Raw genomic sequence first — 27,625 nt, 5'->3', positions numbered from 1 at the left:
CGGAAGACGCAGGATCTTTTAACACGCCTATGTCAGATCTATTCATCTTATATCGCGCGTCGGTCAATCGCCCTCTCTATCGTGCTGCCACAATATAAATACCATACAGTAGACCGTCTTCATACTAGATCCGAATCGGGCGTATCTATATTATACTATCGTGATTTTAGGTAACTTGAAGTAACAAAACATTATAAAGTAGCACGCTCTTAAATTTTTTTTCTTTGTGTTGAGCAAGATTGATTTGAAGGACATGGCTGAGTAAGATACTACTGTTTGAAAGTTATTCTGTACTGTCTAGGGTAGCTTGAGCGTAGGATGAATGAGTTTACAAAAGTGCACCCCATTCATATAGCTTTTACCTAACTGTTCCCGAAGGAGGGTTATGATTTAGTATATTTACGTTCTAGAGTCTAGACTAGATTTAAGAGCCTAAACATCTTAGAGGGGCATTATTGTAGCCTTTTCATCAGGTTTTATTTTTAGTAACTTCTAATAAGACTTAACCAAATAAAACTTGGCCTTGTCAATTAATATTACTATTTAGTATTTACGCTTGTGAAATAAATTTTAAATATTTTTTTAAAAATATTAGCAAAAAACAAACCAAAAACCATACAGTTATGCAAAACAGTTAACAGGCTATGCAGTTGCGGCCGCACTGTATTGCGGGTAAACGAACTTCAGTGATACCAATAATATCAAAATATCAATATTGCTTCCCATTACAAACTTTTCACCTAAAACTATTTTATATTACCAATAGATGCACGCGGCTTGTAACCACCATATCCAACGGGAACCGTACATCTTTTCACTGCAGAAGCACGCCTATGTCCTACTACGAGACTACTGGTATATGTGTGGCCTTTATCAAAAATATTGTTTAACTACGAGTAGCTGCTCTGAAGCGTATTCGATCCAAATTAACAAACTTTACCTAATTATTATATAGGTATAGCAAGCATAAATATTGTGACACTAATTTAAAATAATTAATAATAATTTTTTAACAGTATAAAATAGTAAACAACTATGATTCAAAGTTTCAAATTACATACTCTATGTTCTATTCTCATTGCATTTTTAGGGTTCCGTAGCCAAATGGCAAAAAACGGAACCCCTATAGATACGTCATGTCTGTCTGTCTGTCTGTCTGTCTGTCTGTCCGTCCGTATGTCACAGCTACTTTTCTCCGAAACTATAAGAGCTTTTCAATAGTATACTATTGAAACTTGGTAAGGAGAAGTAGTCTATGAACCGCTTTAAGATTTTGATACAAAATTGGAAAAATTATTGAAAATTTTAGGGGTCTCCATAGATACAACTGAAACAAAAAAAAATTTCATCTAACCTATGCGTGTGGGGTATCTATGGATAGGTGTTTAAAAATCATATTAAGGTTTCTAATATCATTTTTTTTTAACCTGAATAGTTTGCGAGAGGGATTCTTCCAAAGTGGAAAAATGTGTGTCTCCCCCTTTTAACTTCTAAAGTAGGGGCACGATAAGTCTAAAAAATATATATGATGTACATTACTATAAAAACTACCAACGAAAATTGGTTCGAACGAGATCTAGCCAGTAGTTTATTTTATACGTCATAAATGGTTAACCTTAATTTAACTTTAATTAAATCAACTGAAATATGAAAATAAATCAAAAACCTCATAATTTCATAAAAATAAACCTTATTACTGCTGCGGAACCCTTCATGGGCGAGTCCAACTTGCACTTGGCCGGTTTTTGTATGTTTTTACGTGGCCATTGATATGTCATAACTAACTAATAATTACACATCGATAAACTTATTTTTAATTGTGGCAAATATTTCTCTTAACCCACATCTAAAAACTAATTTGGCGACACAACATATAGACGTTACGTAGCAGGTGCAAGTGCTAAAAGACCCAAATATTATATTCCATTACGTAATAAGGCAACGCAATAGGAAAAACCATTTACTGAGAGGCTAGTTAGTTGCTTATGAGAAAAATAATGATTCTTATCAAATATCTTTAAACGAGCAATTCTTGGTATATATATATATATATATATATATATATATATATATATATATATATATATATATATATATATATATATATATATATATATATATATATATATATATATATATATATATGATAATAGAAATAAAAATTAAAGATTTATAAAAAAACTAGATGACCCTGTGCACTTCGTATCACTTCTCTTCTAATTTATGAACCTTACCTGGACTTCTACAAAAAATATTTCGAGACTTAAATCAACCATATCTGTTCAGCTTTTCTCATTTATCAATATAATTTTAGATAGATAAATGAATGAACGAATTTAAAAAGTTTCCTGCATACCTCATAGATCCCATGATCAAATTGCTACCTTGGTAATCGTAGCACCAGGCTTAAATAATAAACATGATACTTTAAAACAACAATATCTATAATTTTTCAAATCACTTAAAAACTCGAGTCCCGATCTAAAACACTATGAAAAGTATGAATAATAGGGTCATAACTCATAATAGACGATGCATGGCTTATGGTAGTGATGATGATGCTTACATATACATATTATGCTTTCCGTTCTTAATAAAACGTCGAAACTCTCAAACTTGGATCTATAAAGAGTCAGGAGTTCTCTCAGCACCTTCCAAACCAGGGTACCTCGGTACAAAATCTTACTTGTTGGTAGCTTATGCTCAGAAACTGAAGTCACCACATGTTTTCGTATAAATGAGTTCCCTCGATTACTCATGGATCCTTACATCAAGTCACCACTTTTGTGAGCATATTACTAAATTGGGATGGTACCCTCTACACCAAAAGGAAAATTTTGAGAATCGGTTTACTAACGGCGGAGTAATCTTTGAACATAAAAAACTAACATATCACCTCTTCCTTTTTGAAAGTCGGTTAAAATAGCAGCCTATGTGTTATTCTGATGTACAAGCTATATTATTGTAAAGTTTTCATTAAAATCCATTCAGTAATTTTTGTATGAAAAGTAACAAACATCCATACATCCAAACAAGCTTTCGCCTTTATAATATTAGTAGGATAGTAGGAAGTAGGATTCGTACAAAGATTTTAAAAAAATCTAAGTGGTATTTGAAGCTGAGATCTAACAGTAATTTCTTCCTATCCAAAGAAAACGAGAAACCAAATTACCAATACAAAATAGTCGATAGGATCCCTAATTTTATACGCTTTTTATTAACTATTCTATTTGCTTTGACGATATTAATAATCAAAAAAATTAACCTTAGTATAAATTTTTTATTGATTACATCCTGGACTCGTTTTACGAAAAAATTTATACTCAATTTGAAATCGGATCAATAGAGGTACCTAACAATGGAACAAACATTTTTATTATACATTTGCAAATACTTATTTTTTTTTTATGAAAGAAGGGGGCAAACGAGCAAACGGGTCACCTGATGGAAAGCAACTGCTGCTGAGTAAAGCGGTATCAAATAGAGCCTCTTCAAGTAAGTTGATTCCATAATACCCTATGAAAGGCTGACCGTCGAGTTGGAATTCAATACACTTATAAGTTGTGGGCGGCGGTTGTTTACCATCTGACCCCGTGTCAACAACGTAAGTCTACCCACCAGCCATAAGGAGCATGAAATTACTATCCTATATTCTATACTGTTTGTCTACATTCGATTCTGTAAATGGATTTTGTTTCACCTTAGCTATTACACGAAGAATTTAACCAGGCTCCTCATCTTAAGGATTTTGTGATGAAGCAGGTGCCAACTTAGTTTATGCATGTTATAGTAAGTTGAAAGTAAGTATAAGCCTTTAATTTTTAAATATGGAATACACAAAACTAAGAAATACATCAAAGAAGTACCTAAAGATTACTATTAAAAATCAAATCACCAACACCTTTTTAACATTTTTCAAATAACCGACAGAAATATCTTGACAGTAGCGGAACCGCAAGTCAACGTGCGGAAGTTGAAAATATATTTTGTGGTTAAACACAAACTTGGTCGGTTACTGTACAGATACTAAAATACCCCAAAGCTAACACGTTAAAGAATTAATAGCGACTGTTGAGTTTGAATATTTCGGGTAAGGATTATAATAATTAATCTCTACATGCGTCCAGATGTATTTTTGGCCGCCGCAGCCGAAGCATGCTCTAGTGAATAATTCACTGCGCCGATAATGGAACAATCCTGTCTCGCCCTATGAGAGGGCTGTCAGCGCCCGCCCTAATAGTGTATGCGTTATTATTCAGCACAAACTATCAGTTAATCACTAAGTACAAAGTGCTTCAGTAAAAATAGCGTGTAACTCGTACGAGTATGCATATTATATTTATAAAATAATATGTTAAAATTTTGTACTACGATAAACAATATCAATTTATCTTATCTCATATCTTTAAACGAGCCCCCGAAACCCCCTATATACTAAATTTCATGAAAATCGTTGGAGCCGATTCCGAGATTCCAATTATATATATATTTAGTATATAGGGGGTTTCGGGGGCGATAAATCGATCTACCTAGGAATCATTTTCAGAAAATGTCTTTTTATTCGTGTTTCATCGATAATCGATATACTGAAAAATATGACTCTTCCTGACATCTATTGGCGAATAATAATACTATTTTATGAGCAACTAATTGTTTTAACGACCAGCAGATGGCGTTATTAAGTAACACAAAGTCTATGAGTGTTTGCTATACCGAGCATCCAGGTACTGATGCTTTATTTGTAAAGCAATGTAGTAAAAATATTATTTATATAGTGGTTTGTGGATACGTGAATATTGTAGAGCTAATGAGTGATTTTATTACGAGTAGAATGGTGTGCCATGCACGAGTGCTGTAAACACTTCAAAAAATTAATTATGCATTCCGTTTCAAACGACTGCGATTTTCGTTCGTAGCGTGTTAAATAAATCAGCGTCAAACAGCCAGATTTGATAAATTCCAATATAAGTAATTCGATATAGGCTATGTGAAAATTCAATCCATTCTGCGTGCTATATCGTTTCAGTATAAAGGCTAAATTCGCATCGCGTGTAAAATGGTAGCAAAAACCTGCGATTTCAACAGTATTCAATATTTCGTAGATACGAAACCGTAAAATGTCTGGATATAAGTTTTATTGACGTTGCATTGACACGAGTCTGCCCGTGGCCCATGGTGGCGCGCGTTGTCACGCTCAAAAAAGGCGAAATTGATATGAGGACAACGATATATCACGTAGCATTCACAGCAAAAAATCATTTTCAAACGCTTATTTTGTTTCATGCTATAACTTTTAGTTAGTCGACTACATCTATTGTTTAAAAATTGGTTCAATAGTCGAGCGAATATGAAATTGATATGGTGATCATAATGATAACGTAGACATATTAAATGAGCTGAGTAGTAAAATAATTGACATAAAATTAGGAAGCTGTAGATTTTACTTTTCATACAGAATGAAACATTTTATATTAAACACAAACCAAAACTGTACCGGTAAAGTAATCATTTAAAGGTATTGGCTTATATTTGTCGCAAGTCGCGAGTGTTGCAACACGTAGAAGGCAATTAAGCAGTAGAAACTTTTAACGACGCCGTAAACTTTTACATGTAATTATTGTACTCGAATAACTTCACTTGATAGCATTAACTGGGGCTTGTTTTAATATGATAATGAGCGTTCATAGGAACGTGCTCCAGCTGAACATTAAAAACCTCTTTTATTATTTTTGAACTATTCGAAAATGTTTTATTGAATTTTGAGTATCAACCGCATGGTACGTAAGTAAATGAAAGTCGTAAAAGCGAGAATTACTTCGGTGCGAGAAAAATTTAAAGAGATTTCAGACGTTCGGAAAATTTCAATGTGAGATCAAACTTCGTTTCCAAACAATAGGACGAATACGCCTTGATGAATTAATTGAAAATCTTTTATAAGTAGGATTTCTACAACTTCGAAGATATTTTAATTAGTCTGGTGACTTCATTAACTTTATCAAAACGTAATCCAATATGAAATGTGTGAACAACTTATTTAAAAACGATTTATTTATTTGATAATAAACAAAATAATTTCCTTTTTTCTTTGAATCATATTTGCAATCTCAATATATTTTCATTTGCAGGTCGGGAATTGCCTGACGGACAGAATGTAGTGTCAGTAGCGCCTATTGAAGTTGCTGACGGTAAGTTTACAAAAAACTCTACCGTTCTCTATCAATTTGTGTATGCGCACATTATTTCGGTCCCTTTGCGGCTCGTTGTAATATGCGCGTACGGCGTACCTTAATATTACCTAAAACTCTTGTAATATAGTATGTCTATAGATTTTGGTTAAAACAAAAATCTTGTAAAATAGGTCTATAGTTTTAGAATTAGTGCACACTATATATGAAGCAGAAATATTGTAATTTATTCTTAGCGAGATCATTAACGCGTTCCATATTTAACCATTCTTGCTTTCTTAACAATTTTTATCGTAAGTTTCTCAATAAAGGTTGGGCTAAAGTAAATTTCACTCATTAGAAGCGCCTATATTGGTATACCATTAACAAGTAGACACACCTGTTATTATCTAATAATTTATTCAAGGTAAATTTATTATTAAACTTCTAATAGAGTTTATGGATCGATAGTTGGTTTTCAATATCTTGAATAGTAACTGACAGATTAGAAATTACTATTTTAAATTACTCCGTAGTATGAAATTTTATATTTACTAGGCTCTACAATTTGTTTAGCTATTATAATAGTACTTACTATAATTTAAATATTTTATTTCATTCAAATAAACCTAAAACCTCGATACAAAAAAGAATAAAACCCAGCTTTAGTATCTTTATATATAGGATTTTTATAAAACGTTAACGTTCACAGAAAGTTTTTATAAACACCTACAGATTTCTTTAACATTTCCACTTTTCTTTTGCTCCGGCCCAAGAAAAATAGTCTAAATATCTTAGAATACTTTGTTGTGGTTCAGAAAAGTTTTTATTCCAATTCAACATTTTACGAAAAGAGAGTACGGTTATCATATCTATACCTACTCCAGCCTACGTGGTCCATATATTTTTGTTCAGTTCATGAATTTAATACGAGCTTGAAACCATAACATTGTTTTTATATCTACCTAGATACCTAACTAGGTGTAGTTTGTAAATTCGTTGAAACTATACTTACTATTACCTTACTAGCTGTTGCCCGCAATTCCGTCCGCGTGGACTTCAGTTTATATTATAGCGCGCGGTGGTTCCCGTTTCCATGGGAACGCCGGGATAAAATGTAGCCTACATTACTGCAAAGTTTCCTCAAAATCCATCTAATAAACAAAATTGGTGTCACATTTCAGAGCTTCGTAAAATCATGAACCAATTTACGTTGGTCCATCGTCTGCCTATGAATTAACTTCTCTGATAGTACATACGTAGTATGTTAATTCGGGTGGAATTTTTGAACTTAATTTTGAAGTAGATCTTGAAGCAGATATACTTCAATCAATTGAGCTAAAATTTTGTATATAACACGTTTGGATTGGATGTTTTCTTTACAGATAAAATACGTCTACCTTATATAAAATATATCAGCAAAACGTAGTCGTTTATATAATGTTTGGAATGGGCGCATTGTTTTCGCGGCAAGATTGATACGGCGACGAACCGCCATTTGTCGTGTTTCGGTGCTGCGCGTAAATCAAACGACCCTCGCAGACACGCTGGCACCTACCCGGTGCGAGCTTATCACTAAACTTCAGCGGCCCTAGCACTCATAACCAAGTATTCCTAACGTTAACGAATATAAGAGCCACGTGAGAGTTGTGATATAAGCTGTTTAATCAATGCGTGCTAATACAGTGAATTAAAAAATGTGCATATTGTTTAGATTATTAAAATTACGACCTCAAAGTAATGTTCAAAATGTCAATTTGAACTATCTGAAAACGCAGCAGCTTCCATGCTTGCCAGGTATTGGCGTCCACAAGGCACAAGCGTCTACAAATCTCGCTTAGCATTTGGAAGTCTTTGCACTTGTGAATGCGTCAGTGTATTACGTAGATCCAAGCAAGCGCCCTTTGATCTGTGTCGAAAAACCGACTCTACACCGGATCGGATACAAGCGTCACCAAGCTCACGTAAGCCAAGCCAGATACTCTCTTTACCCGCTTGTGCTTGTGGTCGCGTGGTCGGTAAAGCCTTGGCAAGCATGGAAACGCAGCATGAGAAGGTTGGATCACTCTGCTATTTGTAGCTGTAATATCTAGCAATATAGCTATTTCATTATTTAAAGATCATAATATAAAAGATCAAAAGACTCAGCTGTAACTAAGTCCGTAATAATAGTTCTTACTTCTTTATCATGTCAAATTAAACAGTAGTGAAACTTAGTCATAAACTTGAATTGACAAACAGGATAACTTTGGTGACATTTGCAAACTCATAGAACTTGCAATGCTTACGGGAAATAGTGTAGGTTATATGCTCCTCTATCACGCAACCGTTGTAGAAATCAGGTTGTAGTAATCAGGAGGAAAATACGGTAAAATTATTCCTTCATAATATTATTATTTATAACATAAAGCATATAATAGCATTGTTGTATGGTTACTTCCATAGCGGAAAATGTTCTGATATATCTTATAAAATATCAAATATTATGTAATTACATAAGGTAAAAATGATTCTTTAAGTCTAGTACTTCGAAGGCCTGCTTAATAAAAATGAATTTATTATAATACATTTTAGTTTGCTCTAACACGGACTTCTAGTAGAGTATGTTAGCTATCGTTGGTCCCAGATCTCTATGCCCTTGGGGCAAGTGTGCCAGTTAGCATAATCGGAGTCTTGAGGCATCCTTTATCGAGAAGGTCGCATGTGTTTGACACAACTGGACCTATGTAGAGCCTAGTCTAGCCTAAGTTAAGAGTTCCGATTGATCAGAAATTCAAAACTCTAGAAATCAGTCATTATGTTTTTTTTTTTTTATGGGAAAACCATTTTGAGATTTCACAGGATCCGGACGGAATTTTATCTTGATATCTATTGTATAAAGCAAAATTGGGGTATAGTAGCATTGTACGTACGTACGTTCAAATGTTCTAATGTGCATAACAATATACCTACTTATGGCCCGGCACTTGTAGGATTACCTATATTTTTTTTTGTCTCAACAGTGCAATTTTACCCAGTATCTCTGGGTATCAGTAGTGCAGCTTTTTTTTAATTTCAGAGTCCATGTACCCGAGGTTCGCCGAGCCCATCCCGAATGTGACAGTCACCGTTGGCCGAGACGCCCTGCTCGCCTGCGTCGTAGATAACTTAAGAGGATTTAAAGTAAGCATTATAATTAATATATATACTTAATATTATATTGTATCAAGCAATTGTGTTCATAATCAGATGGCAATCCTAGGTTTAGTTGAGCTATGCGAAGTCCGTGCTAGTCGCAATCTGTAGACTGGGTTTAAAATAACCCGATCAAATTACGTAGGTCTGCCATATGCCCATGAAACTATTTTTCTGATGATGTCATGCAAGAAAATTTCAATTTAATCGACGTGTATGCAGAATTAGCATAGCGTTTATCCGATCGTTAAAAGTTGATGAGTATTGCGAGAATTCATAATATGATTTTAGACAGAGGAATGAATACTTTATTATAATTATTATTAATTATTCGTTATAAATATGCATATAACTTGGTACGAAAAAAGGCAACTGTAAACTCTAAAGGTAATAATTTTTAGGTAGCGTGGGTGAGGATGGACACCCAAACTATACTAAGTATACACCACAATATAATAACTCAGAACCCGCGAATAAGTCTGTCGTACAACGACCACCGCTCGTGGTACCTCCATATCAAGAACGTCCAGGAGATAGACCGGGGGTGGTATATGTGCCAAGTCAACACCGATCCAATGAGATCCAGAAAAGGATATCTACAAGTTGTTGGTAAGCTATTGCATTAAGTTTTAACGTAAGGAACGAAAATACTGTCAAGTCTCATAAAACATAAATTAGATATGGAATAACTATTATAGCTGTTAGAAGTAAGCACAGTAATTTAAATTTTAGTATCAATTTATTTCCATATTTTAGTAAGTGGAGATTATAATTATTATTATTGTGATAACCGCACCAGCGCGGTTTAAGAAACGCGTCGCGAGTTCTTTTTTTTAACACGGTTTTATTGTTAATTTTTGTAGTGTAAGTCTAAGTTCGACCATCTGAACGTATATTATGACGTATATAATACTCGTATACGTAGTCGCGTATATACGCCATAATATGTCGAAAATCGCGTTAATTTACCAATAACAGCGCCAGATTTCCCAGAACAATTACGCGCATGCTTTGTCATATTTGTTGCAAACACGTACTGCACCGAAATTATCTTTGACAGACCAACTGCGGAATGCTCGCCAATTCCAACCACGCTTAAACGCCTTTGGCAGGTGGTATCGTTCACATCAAAGCACTGTTTGATACGCAATTTGTCTATTATCTTCAATTTAGGGCAACAATGCCCATCGAAATTACTACAATTCCAGAAATCAGGCTCGCTTATAACATTGTATCTGGAGGTATAACTACATACCAACCTCTCCTTTATACATTTAAATTAAATACTTTGGAAGGAATTCGAGTGGCACTTAAATAATTATAAGTGGCAGTATAATCGTACACGTGTGCTAATCGTGTGATTTTATTTCCGCCAAAAAGTTAAATCGATTTTACTTTTTTTTTTAAATAAAGGAACTAAGCGGTAGTTTATTTAGAGACAAGATAAAATGAGTTTTTTTTTTTTACAAAATACATTTGAGATTAATTGCCCGATTAAAAAATAAAAAACTTGCATAGAATCGTAAAAAGTGGTAATACCTTTTTGTGTAGTAAATGATCAGTTTTGATGTAATATATTACAAAAGGCACCGCTGCATCGCGTCTCATTTTAAACTGACCTAATTTCATCCTTTATATAGTGCCTCCATCCATCATTGATAACATGACGTCCACGGATCTGGTGGTCCGTGAAGGTTCGGACGTGTCGCTGGTGTGCCGCGCCTCCGGCTACCCCGAGCCCTACGTCATGTGGAGGAGGGAGGACGGACAAGACTTTAACTATAATGGAGAATCAGGTAAATTAGCTATTAATTTAATTACTACAGTTAAAAATCTTTCACGAAAATGAACAGGTGTTGGGACTAAGCGGTAATCTCGAGAACAGCTTAACCGATTTAGATATTATTTTTCTTATTGTGTTTGTTAATGCTGGAGGCAGGATAGTTAAGAAAGGAAAACATCTGCCGGGGCTGCTAGAAAGAAATAAATGAAAATGTTTCAACAAAATTTGACTTTAAATGGCTGAGTGCTTAGCTAAGTTGTCATCTCTTATTCTGATGACAAAGTTTTAAAATGTTTGCATTTAACAGCAGGCATCGCTAAGTGACATAAGAATCGCAATGTCACTTAGTGATGCTTGTAATATAATCCCATACATTTTTGTTTCCAAACTTCCGTTTCCGTCCGTGTCAGCATACTGCATAGTATAATAACAAAGATGGACAATTTTCCCCTGTTTCCTTACCCAAAGGGTAAAAACGGGACCCGATAACAAAGATATTTCAGCCTGTCCATCTGTCTGTCTGTCCATATCCAACATCCCCTTTCTAACATGTAGTGAATCTTATATATTATTAAAGTATGGATACAATTGAGTATTTTTTGGTCATATACCTAGTCAAGTGCCTACCTAGTACCTAGTAAGTACTAAATATTAAATACACTAAGCTGTGCCGTGTACACACTGTCCAACTTAAGTCGCGGACACGACCTTGAGCGTTCGGACTTCCGAACAGAATCTGACTGGATGTTTTTGCATCCGCGAACGTCCGGCTGACGGATGCGGCTTCACAATGTTGTTAAGCCGCATCCGTTAGCCGCGAATCGCGACTCATGGATGCGTCCGATAATTTGTTTCTAGCTTAAGGCGACACCTTGATAATTTGGATGTAGGCTGTAGCGATATCGATTTTTCTCAGCGATGACTAAAGCTAAGAAATTAAAGTTCATTGTCAGTATTCATCATGTCTTTGTCTTTGAATTACCCATAGCATAACACGATTGGTCAACTTTTATAACACAGAATAATCAATCAAAAAGATCTCTGTAAAAAAAGGGATTCCTATTTTGCCAACTGAGGAGAGTGATTAAAGCTTCCAAAATTTTTACATATTATATTGGTTCAAGCATACACTTTAATTTGCCCATAGCTTATATGAAACGTATTTATAGTTTTTAAATTACGCGACAAAAACCATTTTGTCACTTACGCCCTTTCCATTTTTTGCTGTTCCATTGCTTGTTTACTATGAGAGACCGGCCCAGCTGCAATACAAAACAAGCAATCTAAAACGTACCCAACACGGTTTTTTACTTTAACGCGGTGTTACCTTAGTTCAGAGTTTTACAAACTTTCGGATCCACGAACCCCTGTTACAATTTCCAGGTAACAGCAAACCCCTTACTAACTAATGAGAATACATAAAGTGCCAAAAGAGTGCCGCGCGTGCCTGCTAGTTATCAAGCCAACATTACGTGAATCTTCGCCAACGTTCGCGAACCCTACTTTGAGAAACCTTGCCGTAGCTGATGACGACACGGATGATGACTGAAACGATGATTTCAGTCATCATTTGATGATGATTGGATGAACGATGAAAATTAAAATTATTTTGTTGATGATTACGATGAATAAATAACAGACAAATACTTGCAGTTAATTATTATAATCATAGTAAAATATATTCTTTTATCTGATATCAGATACTTTTTCTTTTTCTTTTCTACAAAAAATAAAATGCCTTATAAAACGAAATAACTCGAAATAGCTTTACTTTTATATAAATTTACTTCAATATTTATTAATTTAGAGATAACACCCGTAACTTCATTTCGCAAAATTTCGGGATAAAAGTATCACATTTCCTAAAAAGTAAAGTATTTCCGTACCAAATTTCAGCAAAATTGGTTAAGCGGTTTGTGCGTGAAGAGGTTACAAACAGACAGACATTTTATCACATTATGAGGTGAGTGAGTGAGAGTGAGTATAGATCCATGTAGAGCTTCACAAATTCGAAGGTATTCTAAGTACTTATGTACTACTGAGAACCTAAGGTTTCGTCCATATTGTGATAGTAAGTTGTCTTATCGCTCTGGGATCTGGGTCTAACAGGTAGGCACTTGACTAGTCAGATACAATTGAGATACAATTGAGTATTTTTTGGTCATATACCTAGGTATATGACCAAAAAATACTCAATTGTATCCGTACTTTAATAATATTCACTACACGTTAGAAAGGGGAGGTACAGTCTGGATATGGACAAACACACAGACGGACAGGCTGAAATATCTTTGTTATCGGGTCCCGTTTTTACCCTTTGGGTGAGGAAACAAGGGAAAATTGTCCATCTTTGTTATTATACCATGCAGTATGCTGACACGGACAAAGTCGCTGGCAACAGCTAGTAGAAAATAAATTCTTGCAATATCGTATTGTTTTCTAAGGTGTTATATTAATTTATAAAATAAAAATAATGCCTTTGAAAAAAAATAGCAACAAAGTTATTTTTAAAATGTCTGGCAATAGTTTTGGTCATTGAAAAGTGTCTTACACTACATGATACTAGTTCAGAACAATAATCTACAAATTATATATAAATATTAGCCATTTGAAAATAAGTAAAGTAAGACTCATTTTTAGTCCACTTTGGTTCCTGGTACCTGACCAGGTGTCACACTTAGAGCTACACAAATTCGCAGGTATTCTAAGTACACGAGGCACTACTAATAACCTATGGTTTCATCCATCAGAGAGTAAGTTATGTCTTATCCTTCTGGGATCCAGGTCTATAACTTAATATAGCTGAAGGCTCTGTTTTGAGTTCGGATAAATCTCGATGTTTGAAGTTCCATTACATCCAAAACGGCTGAATTGTTTTTGTGATTTTCTTTTTTTATGTTTCCGTACCCAAAGGATAAAAACGGGACCCTATTACTAAGACTTCGTTGTCTGTCCGTCTGTCCGTCCGGTAATAGGTAGAGAGTTGAAATTTTCACAGATTGTATCTGTATCTGACAATCTGTCTAAACAAAATAAAATTAATATTTAAGGGGGGCTCCGATACAACAAACGTGATTTTTTGGTCTTTTTTGCTCTATATAAATAACAGCCACAGGTACTTTAATTTTTCACGAAGTACTTCGTTTTATGTGTACTTTAATATTTAATAATAATATTTAAATAAAATAATAATTTAAGGGGATCTCCCATACAAAAAAAACAAATTATGGCCTAATTTTGCTCTATAATGGTACGGAACCTTTCGTGCGCGAGTCTGACTCGCACTTGGCGGATTTTTACACTAACTTTTCTTTGATTTTTTAGAATAACTAGTTTTTTTTTATAGTCAGCGTCGTTGACGGGGAGACGTTGACGATATCAAAGGTGTCACGGTTACACATGGGCGCGTACCTGTGCATCGCCTCCAACGGGGTGCCGCCTTCAATCAGTAAAAGAATCATGCTGATGGTACAATGTAAGTATTTTAATTTGATATTAATAAAAATACAAGAAAACCTTCTTATAATAAAAATAATATTAGGACATTGATGGTCAATAGTCTTAGCAAATTTTTGTTTCTAATAAGTATTTAAATTTATAATTCTGATTATAAATTATGATTAATTTTAAAGAATACTGATTAAAATCGACCATAATAATATAATAAACAGAAAGTCAAAATTTTAAAATATTTAAAAGCAGAAGCCCATGTAGAGCTACCACTAAATAATTTAGACACAGCTCTTACATAACACTATAATCTACTGTTAATGTTCTTGACGCCGGTAATATATCTGGGATTACATGACGTCATGTTGCAACAGTTCCGCCGATGTTGTCGATACCCAACCAGCTGGAAGGGGCTTACATCGGGCAGGACGTGACGTTGGAGTGTCACACGGAGGCCTACCCCTCCTCCATAAACTACTGGACTACGGATCGCGGCGACATGATCATTTCTGGTGAGTACATACACGTACTATCAGATCTAGTCGGGTTATGTCAAGCCCAGTCGACGTCACACTAGACTGATTTGACATTGCCCTACTAAATAACGTAGGCCTGCAGTCTGCCTATGAATGCGCAGTACTCTACCGTGTAAAATAGTGCGTAGTAGATCTCACCTCATACAGGGCAAACTACCCGTTGGAAGTCAGCGTGTTATTGAAACCGATTTTTGTTTGATAATAATTATGTCAGTCAGGCATCTACCTATTATTTTTTCTTATGTTATCGTAACTAGACAGCATATAAGCACAATAGTAATATCTTTAAAGAAAGCTTTATAACTGTCGTGTATAAATCGATAATAATATAAAAGAAAACCATCAATGCTTTATGCTCAAAATAATTATGTTTCGTCTAACACTTATTTCGTTAACTCTTTCCTATTCTACATTATCTTTTACTTACATTTAGTGACAACACTGTGCGACCAAAAATATATCTGAGCTGCCGTAAAAGTTCGGCCTTAAGGTGTCGCCGCGATAAAGTAAAAAACCGTGTTGGATATTGTTTTAGATTGCTTTTTTTCTGCCGGCCGATATAATGGAACAGCAAGAAATGGAAAGGGCGTAAGCGACAAAATTTTTTTTGTCGCGTAATTTAAAAACCATAAATATATTTCATATAAGCTATGGGCAAATTAAAGTGTGTGCTTGAACCAATCTATGTACTAATTTTGGAAGCTTAAATCTCTCTCCTCTGTTGGCAAAATGAGAATCCCTTTTTTTACAGAGGTCTTTTTGATTGATTATTCTGTGTTATAAAAGTTGACCAATCGTGTTATGCAATGAGTAATTCAAAAACAAAGACATGATGAAAATTGACAATGAACTTTAATTTCTTAGCTTTAGTCATTGCTGAGAAAAATCGATATCGCTACAGCCAAATTATCAAGGCGTCGCCTTAATCGCTAGTCATAACTGAGTATACGAAACAAACATTTGTCATGTCCATTTAAATAGCATGTGTCTCTGTCGAATATAATATTGTGTGATTCTATCGAGTGATTTATTGCCCGATTGTGAAAATAGTTTTCATTGTGTTGGAAACTGTTGAGGGAGTTTAAAGCGATGTCCTTGTCGTGGCTTATTTATAGCTTACGTATTAATAGGGTACGTGATGTAAAATGTATTGTAGACTTCAATAGTTAGTCAAGTAGCTAAAGTAAGTTGTCGTTGATTATAAACATAAGGGTTTGCCCGCGTCGAGGTTAAGCAAGGGATTTTTAAATGAGCTATTGAAAATTAAATAGTTGCAGCCCAACACCGCGGCATGTCAATTCAATGTGTATCTTCTCGTGTAGTTAATAAAGTTGAGTTTTTAAATGTTACTTATTCAAAAAAATCCTATTATCGCATCGTCTCATCACAGTACATTGACTTTAAGTTCAGAAAAGTGTACCTAGGTATGATGTGATGAACGTTAATTTGTTGCTTCGCTGAGAATCGCTATCATACCTATTTGTATTATAATTAGAAGAATTACTTAAGCTATATAATACTTATAAACGTTTTGCCAATGCAAATCCTTTATAAGTTTCATCTAGTTTTATTTTAACTGCTACAAGGTAATCCTTAAACCTTAAAAAATGGAATCTCTAGCCACTTTTCACCTCCTTTACCGGTAAATGAAACACGTTACCATCATCTATTTCCCAAGCATCTTATCAACCGCTGCATACTGCATTGTAATGCATAATGCAGAAATTCCTCGGAAGATGGATAGTTGAGAGACAGGAAGAAAGAATAAAACAGCTTGATCGAACGCAGACCGATATTAAACTATAAGCCTTTATGTGCCAGGGCTCACTGTGATCGTTAAGAGTGTTTACAAGTAATAAATATAGCATTTAATCATATGGCATAAATACATTTTCAGTCTTTTTCCAAAAAATGGGGCGGTTTTTATCAATTATCTACCAAACAGAAATTTCCTCGAAAACAAGAATTTAGTCCAGTCGGATATTGTTATATTGAAACAATATCCTTTAAATACTCGATCCATGATGGATTTAAAAGAAATATCGGTTCCAGCAGTCACCCACTCAAGATGGCGGATTTATTCGAAGTAATTAAGTTGGCGATAAAACTTACTTTGCAATTGGACTGCTATTCCGGGTTAAATTAATAGCAACAGTGACGATTTAGTCCACTTAACTAATTGCATCCAAAAGGATATCCCACTTAGTAGATACAATATTTAAATAGCCGCCAGTCTTATTAAATCTACTTCTAAGTGAAACCATTTTGCCAGTTATTTTAAAGCTACATAGACCAAGAATATTGTGCTTGATAACAATGCTTATATATTATTATGTTATGTATTAGCCAAGTGTTTGGCTTCAGAGACTACTGCTTCTATTGAGCAGAATTATACTAGTCATAATATTAACGAATTGGAATATGTTCCAAATATTTATTTAAATTAGATAATAAGACAATGGAGGACATCTCTTGCGGAAATAAATTTAGTATTGAAAATCCTACCAATAATTTGTTAGACTCAAATATATTAAGTAAGAATAAATGTAATTTGATTAATCTGGTGCATCAAAATTTACAAGGTATGGTAGGTAAAGAACTTGAAATTGAGTTATTTTTAAAGGAATTTAACATTGATATTATTTGTATATCTGAACACTGGTTCAGACAATATGAACTCACTTTCAATTTCAATAACCACCAGATAGCTAGTTCGTTCAGTAGAGAAAATGCCATTAGAGGCGGCTCTTTAATATTAATTAGAAATAATTTAAAATTTAAGGAACGTAAAGATATTGTGAGTCTCTCTATTGAACGAACAATTGAAGTAGCTTGCATAGAGCTAAGTCATCTTATTATTGTGGGTGTATACAGGCCTCCTTCAGGGTTATTTGATACCTTTGAACAAACTATGGAACAAATACTGTCAAAAATATGTGCATCTAACAAAAGGGTTATTATATGTGGAGACTTTAATATTAATTTATTGGATTTAAATTCCACAACTGTTAGATTCACATCTTTATTTAAATCATATAACCTTTGCAATTTGTTTCATGAACCTACAAGAGTCTGTGAGACCACAGCTACTTGTATTGATAACATATTTACAAATCTCATTCCCGATAAAAAAGAAATAATTAATAAGTTAAGCTCTGATCACTGTGGACAGTTAGCATCATTTAATGTCAATTGCGATAATAACGTAAAGGATAATCTTGTGTTTGTTCCTGTGACTACAAAACGTATTGAGCAATTTAGAAGTAAATTAAATTCAAATATTCAGTCATTGGGTAGATCAAATAGCTCAGATGAAGCTTTTAATAATTTGTTTAAGGTAATAAGAACACAATTTAATACAGTATTTACTTCTAAAACAGTTAGAAACGATAATAAAAAAACCAGATTTATTGAATGGGCAACTAAAGGAATTAAAATAAGTAGGCAAAGATTATATGAATTATATGATGAGAGGTGTAGCAACAGTAGTGAATCATTTAAAGCATATGTTAAAAATTATTCTAAAACCTTCAGAAAAGTTTGTAAAGCTGCTAAGGCTCTATATATCAAAAATAAAATTAAAAATTCTAAAAATAAAATCAAAACTACATGGAAGGTTATATCTGGTGAGACTGGAAACGTCACCTGTCGTAACACTGATTTTGAATTATACTTTGAAAATAAAAAGATTACAAATAATCTCGAAGTTGCGACGGTTTTTGAAAAGTTTTTTGCTGACATTCCGGTCTCAACTACAAAAAATCTAAATTCCTCACCAGAAGCTGCTGAAAAGCTACTCAGAGACAATGTAAAGGAATGTGATGTCAATTTCAAGTTTAGGGAAATTAGCCCTAGAGATATTATTGATACCTTTAAATTGTTGAATATTAAAAATACTACTGATCTCTGGGGCATGTCTACAAAAATTATTAAATCGATAATTGACATCATAGCTCCTCATCTGGCAATAATTTTCAATGACTGCATTAAGAGTGGTGTTTTTCCTGACTTAATGAAGCACAGTAAGGTCGTACCTTTATTTAAAGCGGGAATTAAATCAGATCCGACTAATTACCGGCCTATTTCGATTTTACCGACTCTTAGTAAAATATTTGAAAAAATAATTTTACAGCAATTACTGTTACATTTTAATTTAAATAATTTATTACACAATAACCAATACGGTTTTACTAAGGGTCGTTCCACAACGGATGCTGGTATAGGTCTTCTTTGTAGCATATTTGAAGCTTGGGAGGAGTCACAGGATGCCTTAGGTATTTTTTGTGACCTCTCTAAGGCATTTGACTGTGTCGAGCATGCTACTTTAGTCAAAAAATTGCACCACTATGGCATAAGGGACTCAGCACTCAGCCTTTTGACTTCTTACCTCAAAAATAGGACTCAAAGGGTTGAAGTTAATAGTAAAAGATCCAATGGGACCAAAATAGAATTAGGTGTACCACAGGGATCCATTTTAGGACCATTTCTTTTTCTCATCTACATTAATGACTTACCTTATCTAGTTAAGGATAATGAGATAGTACTTTTTGCTGATGACACTTCACTTATTTTTAAAGTGAAGCGACGGCAGTCAAATTACGACGAGGTAAATAGTGCTCTCTCAAAAATAGTACATTGGTTTAATGTTAATAACTTACTTTTAAACTCTAAGAAAACCAAATGTTTAAAATTTACTTTGCCCAATGTTAGGCAAGTTCAAACCAATTTACTATTAAATGATGAGAAAATGAATTTGGTGGACTCCACTGTATTCTTAGGCATTACATTAGATAGTAAATTACAGTGGGGTCCTCATATTGCTAATCTTGCAGGTAAGCTCAGTTCTGCAGCATATGCAGTCAGAAAAATTAGGGAAATTTCTGATGAAGACACGGCAAGACTAGTTTATTTTAGTTATTTTCACAGTAGAATGTCTTATGGTATCCTTTTATGGGGAAACGCTGCCGACATCAATACAATTTTTGTGCTGCAGAAGCGAGCTATACGCTCAATTTATAAAATGTCAGCTTTTGAATCTCTGAGAGAAAAGTTTAAAGAAATTGGTATTCTAACGGTTGCTTCTCAATACATTTTGGATAATGTATTGTATGTTAGAAAGAATTTAACTAAATTTAAAACTAAAAGTGATAGTCACGGTAGAAACACTAGAAATAGGCACAAGCTGGAAATACCAGTGATCAGACTTAGCAAAATAAGTAAATCTTTTAAAGGTCAATGTATACGCCTTTACAATAAAATCCCGGAAAACGTTCAAAATCTATCAATTAATAAATTTAAAAAAGTAATTAAAGAACGTTTGTGTGCCAAAGCCTACTATACGGTCAAAGATTTCCTAAACGATAGCACATCTTGGGAGTAGGATGGCTGCTTGCAAGGCTGCTTCTACATTTATTATATGTGACTTACAATTGTGTATTCATATTGTATAGATTAAGTTATTTACATTGTAAATTTTATTTTTTTAAAAGACAAATTTTCCACTTTTTTACTAAAAAGTGGCCCCGTGCGAGTTTCTTACGCCGGTTCTTCTCGCCGGGTTAGTTCCCGAACCGGTGGTAGGCAACATGTAGTTCAACATTCTGAAAATATTTGATTCAAATTTATTCAGAAATAAAACAATTTTTATTATTTTATTATTTATTATTATGCTTTAGACTTATACTGAAACTTATTGCAAAACATTTAGGTATGCACATTTCATGATGTCATGATTTTAAATAATATAATATAGAGTTTAATTTCTGGGTATAAAGTTTTAATATCGGAGACTTTAATGCAACATTTTAATATTTATAGTATTGCCTATCCAAATTACCCCAGTGGCTTTTTAATCCCAGTTTTGGCGATAAATTATTGACCGATCTTTCGGGGGAGCCAAACCGTAACCATCTGCCCCGAATTACGTACTTCATAGCATTTTTATCGTATATTTTATCTGTAATTTAATACATTAACGCCAATTTCACATTTATGCATTTTTATTACGTGTCACGTTACTTGATTGCACAGTCAATATACATTTTATCCGTTAAACAAATGAAGCTAGTGGTGAATAATTATGCAACAGCTCATCATTATTATCATTATGTTTTATTCAATTATGCATTTTTAATGCATTTTTTCTCTTGATTGACTTTGATAATTGAATTTAGGCCGCTCTTGATGTTGGACCATGATGGATAAACAAATATTGCTACCATCATTGTGGCAATATACTCAATAAGTAATATAATATACACCCATCTACTAGTTCGCAATCACGTATATTTTTTCCATCATGGCCGTATTACGTAAACTATAAAAGCTTAGCCGAAATTGCACAAACGTTGAAACCTGCATATTATTCAGTTCGATGGAAGAGTCTGAAGGCCTACTACGAAACCGTTTTGAGATTCAAACAGTCGAACGAGAATGCCGCGTCCTGCTCTAACAATGTCATTTCAAGTTTGTCAGGACGCGGTATTCTCGTTCGATTGTTTGAGTCTCAAAACGGTTTCGTGGTACGGCCCCTGTTTACAGCTGTATTATTTAAGCAGAAATGGAAATTGTAGGTGGCAAGTACGAGGCGTTCCCCGTGGACAGCGGCTACAACAAGTTCATGATGCTCAAGATCAGGAACATATCCAAGGATGACTTCGGTTTCTACAAGTGCATCGCCAAGAACTCCCTGGGCGAAACAGACGGGATCATCAAACTCGATGGTGTGTTAATTTACTGTTGCTTCATTATAATTAAAGGCGATACCGCACTACGCAACATTGGAGTGACACGATATGTTGCGGCAATATATTAATATTCTTTATTTCCGTTGCGCCAACGTTTGTTTATCGTTGTAACCGCTCATTTCTGGGGGATGAAAAGTACCCTATAGCTTTGTCCACATTGTGCCTTTTTTTTGTTTAATAAGGGCATGCGTTATAGCGCAGTCAACAGCGAAGATGTGGCATGCCCGTGACGCGCGTCAAAATCCACCCGCGTTGAAAGAAAAGTGTCATAGCGCGCGCCACGATTTCAACGCGCGTTACGGGCATGCCTCACGTTCGCTGTTGACAGCGCTATAAGGCATGCCCTTGATGAACAGAAAAAGGCACAGTGTGGCCAAAGCTATTGTCCTTTCCTGGGACTCAAAGTAACTCCATACCAAATTTCTGACAGACGTCAGACAGACAGATAGACACACTTTCGAATTTATAGTATTAGTAAAGATTGTGTGAGTTATTATCGCACTACGCGACACGGCACTCTAGTACAGTGGGAAGTAAAATGTTGCGTCGCTTCGCTGCTGTGTGTTTACGCCTAATACGATCACAAGCAATATCACTTTCATCTTCACGATTAAGGGTCAATTCAGATCGCAACGCGACGAGGCGAGGCGCGACGCGGCATAAAGTATGTATTTGACAGATTTCAATTGCGAGAGACGTCTTGCGAATCTGTCAAATCTATATACAGTAGTAAGTACTCCCAAATTAATAATGCGCATGAAAATCTTCGCTAATTATTGTCGTAATAACGAAAACACCCGAATCTACGAAACGTAAGAGCCCCAAACAATACACTTGCATTTTGCACCTTGTTCAAAGGAAATAGAATTTAAATGTCATATAGCCGGTGGCTGTCCGCTGTCGCCGGTCCGTCAATAAAGTGCTATAACTCACCGGGAAGCCATCGCGGTAAGTTATAGCACTGTAACGTAACGTATAATAGCACTGCATGGAAACGTCAAAAGCGCTGGCTCGCTGCAAAGCGCTGTTTTTCTTAAAGTTAAGTTTAAAACAGCGCTTGCAGCGACGTCTTCGGACGGACGCTCGGGAAATACGACCTTCGACGATAAATTTCGAAAATTTCTATGCGCATTATCACTTTAGGAGCACTGTAGAAATGCATCTACGCATCGCGTTTCGGTCTGAATCAACCCTAATGTAACATCAAGGTAACAATTGTAACAAAAATATTATATCACGAACCGCGTCGGGTCTCGGTATGTACTAGGGTAACTGTAATTATAAGGAAATAGTTTTCATCACATTTTACTAGGTGAAATAAATTCAGAAACATTATTTGTCTGCTTCTAAAAAAAGTAACTTTAAAGACAGTTATTTAAGCTAAACGTACAAACACTGCAAACGGAACAAAAGGTCACAAAAAGTCGAGACTCTCAAGCTTGCTTTACTTAATTACAGTTTAATTAAAGAAAGTGTTTCATTGTTGTTAAATTTAAAAAAACTTGTAGTATTCAGCTTATTGCTGAATGCTGATAGTATCGAAGTCCGTTTGGATGTGCTTGACTCTCCTGGACAATGTCTTAAGTTAGTCTATGTTATACTTATATCTTAACCCGTTTTTTTTTTAGAAATACCAGCACCGCCCTCTGCATTCACGACAACGCAGAAGACTATATTGGACAATCAAACCATAAGAAAGAAAGGTATAACGCAGACTATTCAAATCATAAAATGAACTAAAAATACAATTTTATAATTTACTACAACTGTTTGCCTAACTTTTGAAAATGTTCAACAGTCAGCGGCAAAACAAACATGGACGTTATTCACGGAATATTATTTTTTAGGTCAATTGCAAGTGGTCCAGGCAAGCGACGCGATCAGCTCGACTTTCCAAGGTGAAGCTTACGGTGAACAAATCAGAGATTTTGGTAATAATTTGAGAAGTTTTTTTAAGTATTTGAGTCCGACTCTCATAATTCGAATGACGCTACGATTGTAAGCTTTTTTTAAGTTAGTTACCACGTGTACGCGCGAGTGACTCACTCAAACAGTGATGTTTTTTTTTAATTCATGTACGACCATGAAGTTAATATACCTAGCGGAATAGAGAAACAAAGGCCTGAGCAAGAGAGATGTCACTATCAGTAATACTGCGTGGTAAAAAGGGACCTGTGATACATGACAGCAGCACTCTTTTTTTGACGTCCAGTCGGCACGTGCCGCACGTTGGCAATTTAATCTCATAGAATTCACGTTCAATCATGCTTGTGTGAGTGTATACGTACACATATTTTTCACACAGATGAAAACCAATTTTGGTTACGTTTCAGCTCGAGATTGTTGCTCTATTCCGCTAGGTATATTAACTTTATGTGTACGACTGACTGTTTTCGTAGGCTTCAGCTTTCTTAATAGCCTAAAAATAAAACGCATACCTAACAATGAAATTGCCATGTCATCATCTGAGGTCAAAGTTCCGGAAACGAGACCGCAATATTTTTAGAAATGTTCAATCAAAGATAAAACATTAAAAGATTTCCAACCTCGCAAGTCTCAACATTCCTTTAACTTCTTTTAGAAATAATCTAGATAATGTTTTTTTTTGCATTTATGATATTCATGAATACATAAAAACTTTTTTAAACTCAAATATAGGAGAACTACGAACCAACTTAGGCTGTTATTGCGGAATGTGACTTTTGTTATGAGAGTTAAGTACTTATAAAAATTCTATTATGTTCGAAGTTTTTGCGGTCGGAGCTACCTTGAGAAACTAATAATTTCCATTAACGATTACTTCTTTTATTCTAAGAAAATAAACTTTCTTTAAATTTTTTTTTTTTTTACAATAGCATAATATATTGAATTATGGTCGCAGTGCAGTGATTTAATTTTGATCATTTTTAGGGTTCCGTACCTAAAGTGAAAAAACGGGACCCTATTACTAAGACTTCGTTGTCTGTCCGTCTGTCGCCAGGCTGTATCCCAAGAACCGCTATAGCTAGAGTTCTGAAATTTTCACAGATTATGCATAATATCTGTCGCTATAACAACAAATACTAAAAACAAAATAATATTCATATTTTAAAAGGGGGGCTTCCATACAACAATTTTGGCCTTTTTTGCTCGTAATCAATAATTATAAAAAAGGTAGGCACTTGAAATTTTCACAAAGGCCTTAGATATATTACGTGTACTTTAATAATTATTAATAATAATATTTAAATAAAATAAATAATTAAGGGGGGCTCTCATACAAAAAACATAATTTTTGGTCTATTTTTTCTCTATAACGGTACGGAACCTTTCGTGCGCGAGTCCGACTTGCACTTGGCCGATTATTATGTTAAAGTATTTTGTATTATTTTGTAGTGTATATTTTAATTTATTAGTCATGAACTTTATATTTCCACTCTGTTCATAATTTCTGATTGTTTTTTGTTTTATTAATATAAATTTAAAAATATACCTACATATAATGTAGATTATATAAGAAGATTCTCTGTTTGATTTTCCGCTTACACTTACGCGTGTATTCTATCCCCAACAATTTGACTTCTGGCCCTCCATAAAACCGATTTAATGTTTTATTTCACTTTTATTATGTCTACGTTGTAAAATAAAAATATATTTTCCGTTAAATCTAGTTAATATGACCGCAAAATTTATGTATTTGCCGTTAAATGCGACCCCAAATCATCGTGAGCAATTAGAACTTTACCTACGGGGGACCAAACTCACTTTATAAAATGTTACAAATATGATTCAACCTACATGGTATGTAAGGATTGTAAGGTCCTACATGACCTCGCATTTATATGCACCAATATTAATATTATGTCAATAAAGTAACGATTACGGCATAAACATTTTACTTAAAACTTGTGATAAAAAATAAGTCCAATAATATACCCATATTTGGTTAGATTGAGACGTATCTGTAGAAATACGAATGTGATTTTATCTACCTCTTTATTCCGAAAGCGGCTCCGGGATGACAAATGGAAAATTAGCTAGCTTTGTGCCCAACACATGATTTAATTAAAATATTTGAGCCGAATCGTAATAAGCGCTGACGAACGTTATTTGAGACAATAATGAATGTTTAATTTTCAGATTTCTACGAGAACGACAGCGCCGCCTGCACTCACAAATTAGATCGCTTTATTTTACTACTACTCTTACTTGTCCACAGTACATACCGTCTCGTACAGTCCTGATAAATGTATATTTTTATATTCGATAGTTTCGTGTTCCTATTTTAGTGTTTCTTTAAGCTGAACAGACAATAAGTTTTACTCAGAATCAAACCGAAACGCTGTCGCCATGTACTACGAATTGTAATTATGTTAACTTAGCATATTCCTTGTGTCGCCGTACATTTCAAGATTTGCTTTTAATTAATTTTATGCTCGTATATCCTGAATTAGAGATGTTGAAATAGAGAGCAATATTTAATGTGTATTAAATTATTATATTATTATGACAATTTTACTTTCTAATTAGATATGGTGTTGATTTCGTTTTAGTAGCTTAGCCTACCCATTCAAAAGGTTCAATGATTTCGAGTCTATATATCTTCTTTTTTAATAGGAATATCTAAAAAACTATGTAGGAGGCCGTTAAATATCAACACTTGTTCATATTTTATTTATGTTAAATGTGATTATAATTTTATATTTTGAGATATTTCTAGTTGTTTCGTAATGCTGTAAATGTTAGAATTAGATAAGACTAGACTATGTATCGAAATGTAGACAAACGAAACTTTTGTAATTTACTGCTACAAAAAAACTGCCAAAGACGTGTGAATAAAACAGCTTACTTATTTTGTTATCTTTCATTATCAAATCCTTTAAAATAATTTTGGCTACGGAGGTTTTAACACAGAAAATATCTATCAAAATTTACCTCTTTCGTGTCCTGTGTTATCCTATATATATAATATGTATTGGCTATAGTCCCTCTCTTCTATTGCTGTTTTTCTATATTTAAATTATATTTTTTTTTCTATAAAACATGAGGCCATCAATCGTGCAATGTTTTTTGTTTCCGATATATGTTTGAAATTAATAGACTTCGACACGGTTTGATTGATCGCCGAAAATTTGGCTCTTTTTCATGAAAACCATCCATTTTATGTTACGTTATTTACCAGGAGATGATAGTTCAGTGAACTAAATAGCATGAACGACGCCCGCAAATTCGATGCGCCAGAATTTGTTTACCGTGCGGGAACCGTACATTTTCCGGTATAAAAGTGTCCCATGTCCTTTCCCGGTGCTCAAAGTATATTTATACCAAATTTTAAGAAAATGGGTTCAGCGGTTTCGGCGTGAAGAGATAACAGACAGAGAGACAGACAAACAGACAGACACACACAGATTAGCATTTATAATATTAGTACGGATTAACAAAAATTACAATAAACTAGAGATTATGTAGCATAATATTATTTCGCAAAAGTTTTTTGAAAACATCCAACATTACCTATACCAAATATGAAAGCATAGGGCGAGTATAGAGTGAATAACTAATGTATCAATGACAGGCGCGGTCCGAAGGGAGGGGTCACAGGGGACATGACCCCCCCCCCCCCCCCAAAATCTAAGGTAAAATTGAAAATAAAATAAAACCCAGAACCGTCCGAGGGCGCAGATAAAAAAAAAGTGTAGTGACTACTGAGTGACCCCTTCAGAATTTCAGGCTGCGACTGCGCCTGAATTCAATGATTCATCATAAAAATGTGTACGTAGAAGAATGAGGTTA

At 34.4% G+C, this 27,625-nt stretch overlaps 1 protein-coding gene across 4 annotated transcripts in view; it reads left to right on the top strand.

The window, feature by feature from the left end:
• The window catches only part of LOC121725305 (lachesin-like), a 30,340-nt gene extending 3,655 nt beyond the window's left edge, over positions 1-26,685 (top strand). The window contains exons 2-11 of one of the 4 annotated variants that reach the window (XM_042112195.1): positions 6,126-6,185; positions 9,223-9,326; positions 9,740-9,947; positions 10,979-11,134; positions 14,468-14,596; positions 14,946-15,083; positions 21,665-21,829; positions 23,482-23,556; positions 23,701-23,751; positions 25,973-26,685. In XM_042112195.1, the coding sequence (XP_041968129.1) occupies positions 6,126-6,185; positions 9,223-9,326; positions 9,740-9,947; positions 10,979-11,134; positions 14,468-14,596; positions 14,946-15,083; positions 21,665-21,829; positions 23,482-23,556; positions 23,701-23,751; positions 25,973-26,076 (1,190 nt within the window). In that variant the 3' untranslated portion in view covers positions 26,077-26,685. Of the gene's footprint in view, positions 1-6,125; positions 6,186-9,222; positions 9,327-9,739; positions 9,948-10,978; positions 11,135-14,467; positions 14,597-14,945; positions 15,084-21,664; positions 21,830-23,481; positions 23,557-23,700; positions 23,785-25,972 lie in introns of all 4 variants that reach the window. The other 3 variants (XM_042112193.1, XM_042112194.1, XM_042112196.1) reach the window with 3 other exon arrangements.
• The last annotated feature ends 940 nt before the right edge of the window (positions 26,686-27,625 follow it).

The sequence above is a fragment of the Aricia agestis genome, chromosome 3 (assembly GCF_905147365.1).
Source record: "Aricia agestis chromosome 3, ilAriAges1.1, whole genome shotgun sequence".
NCBI classification, from domain to species: Eukaryota; Metazoa; Arthropoda; class Insecta; order Lepidoptera; family Lycaenidae; genus Aricia; species Aricia agestis.
Note: the sequence above shows the minus strand (reverse complement) of the source record. Positions and strands in the feature narration are given on the sequence as shown.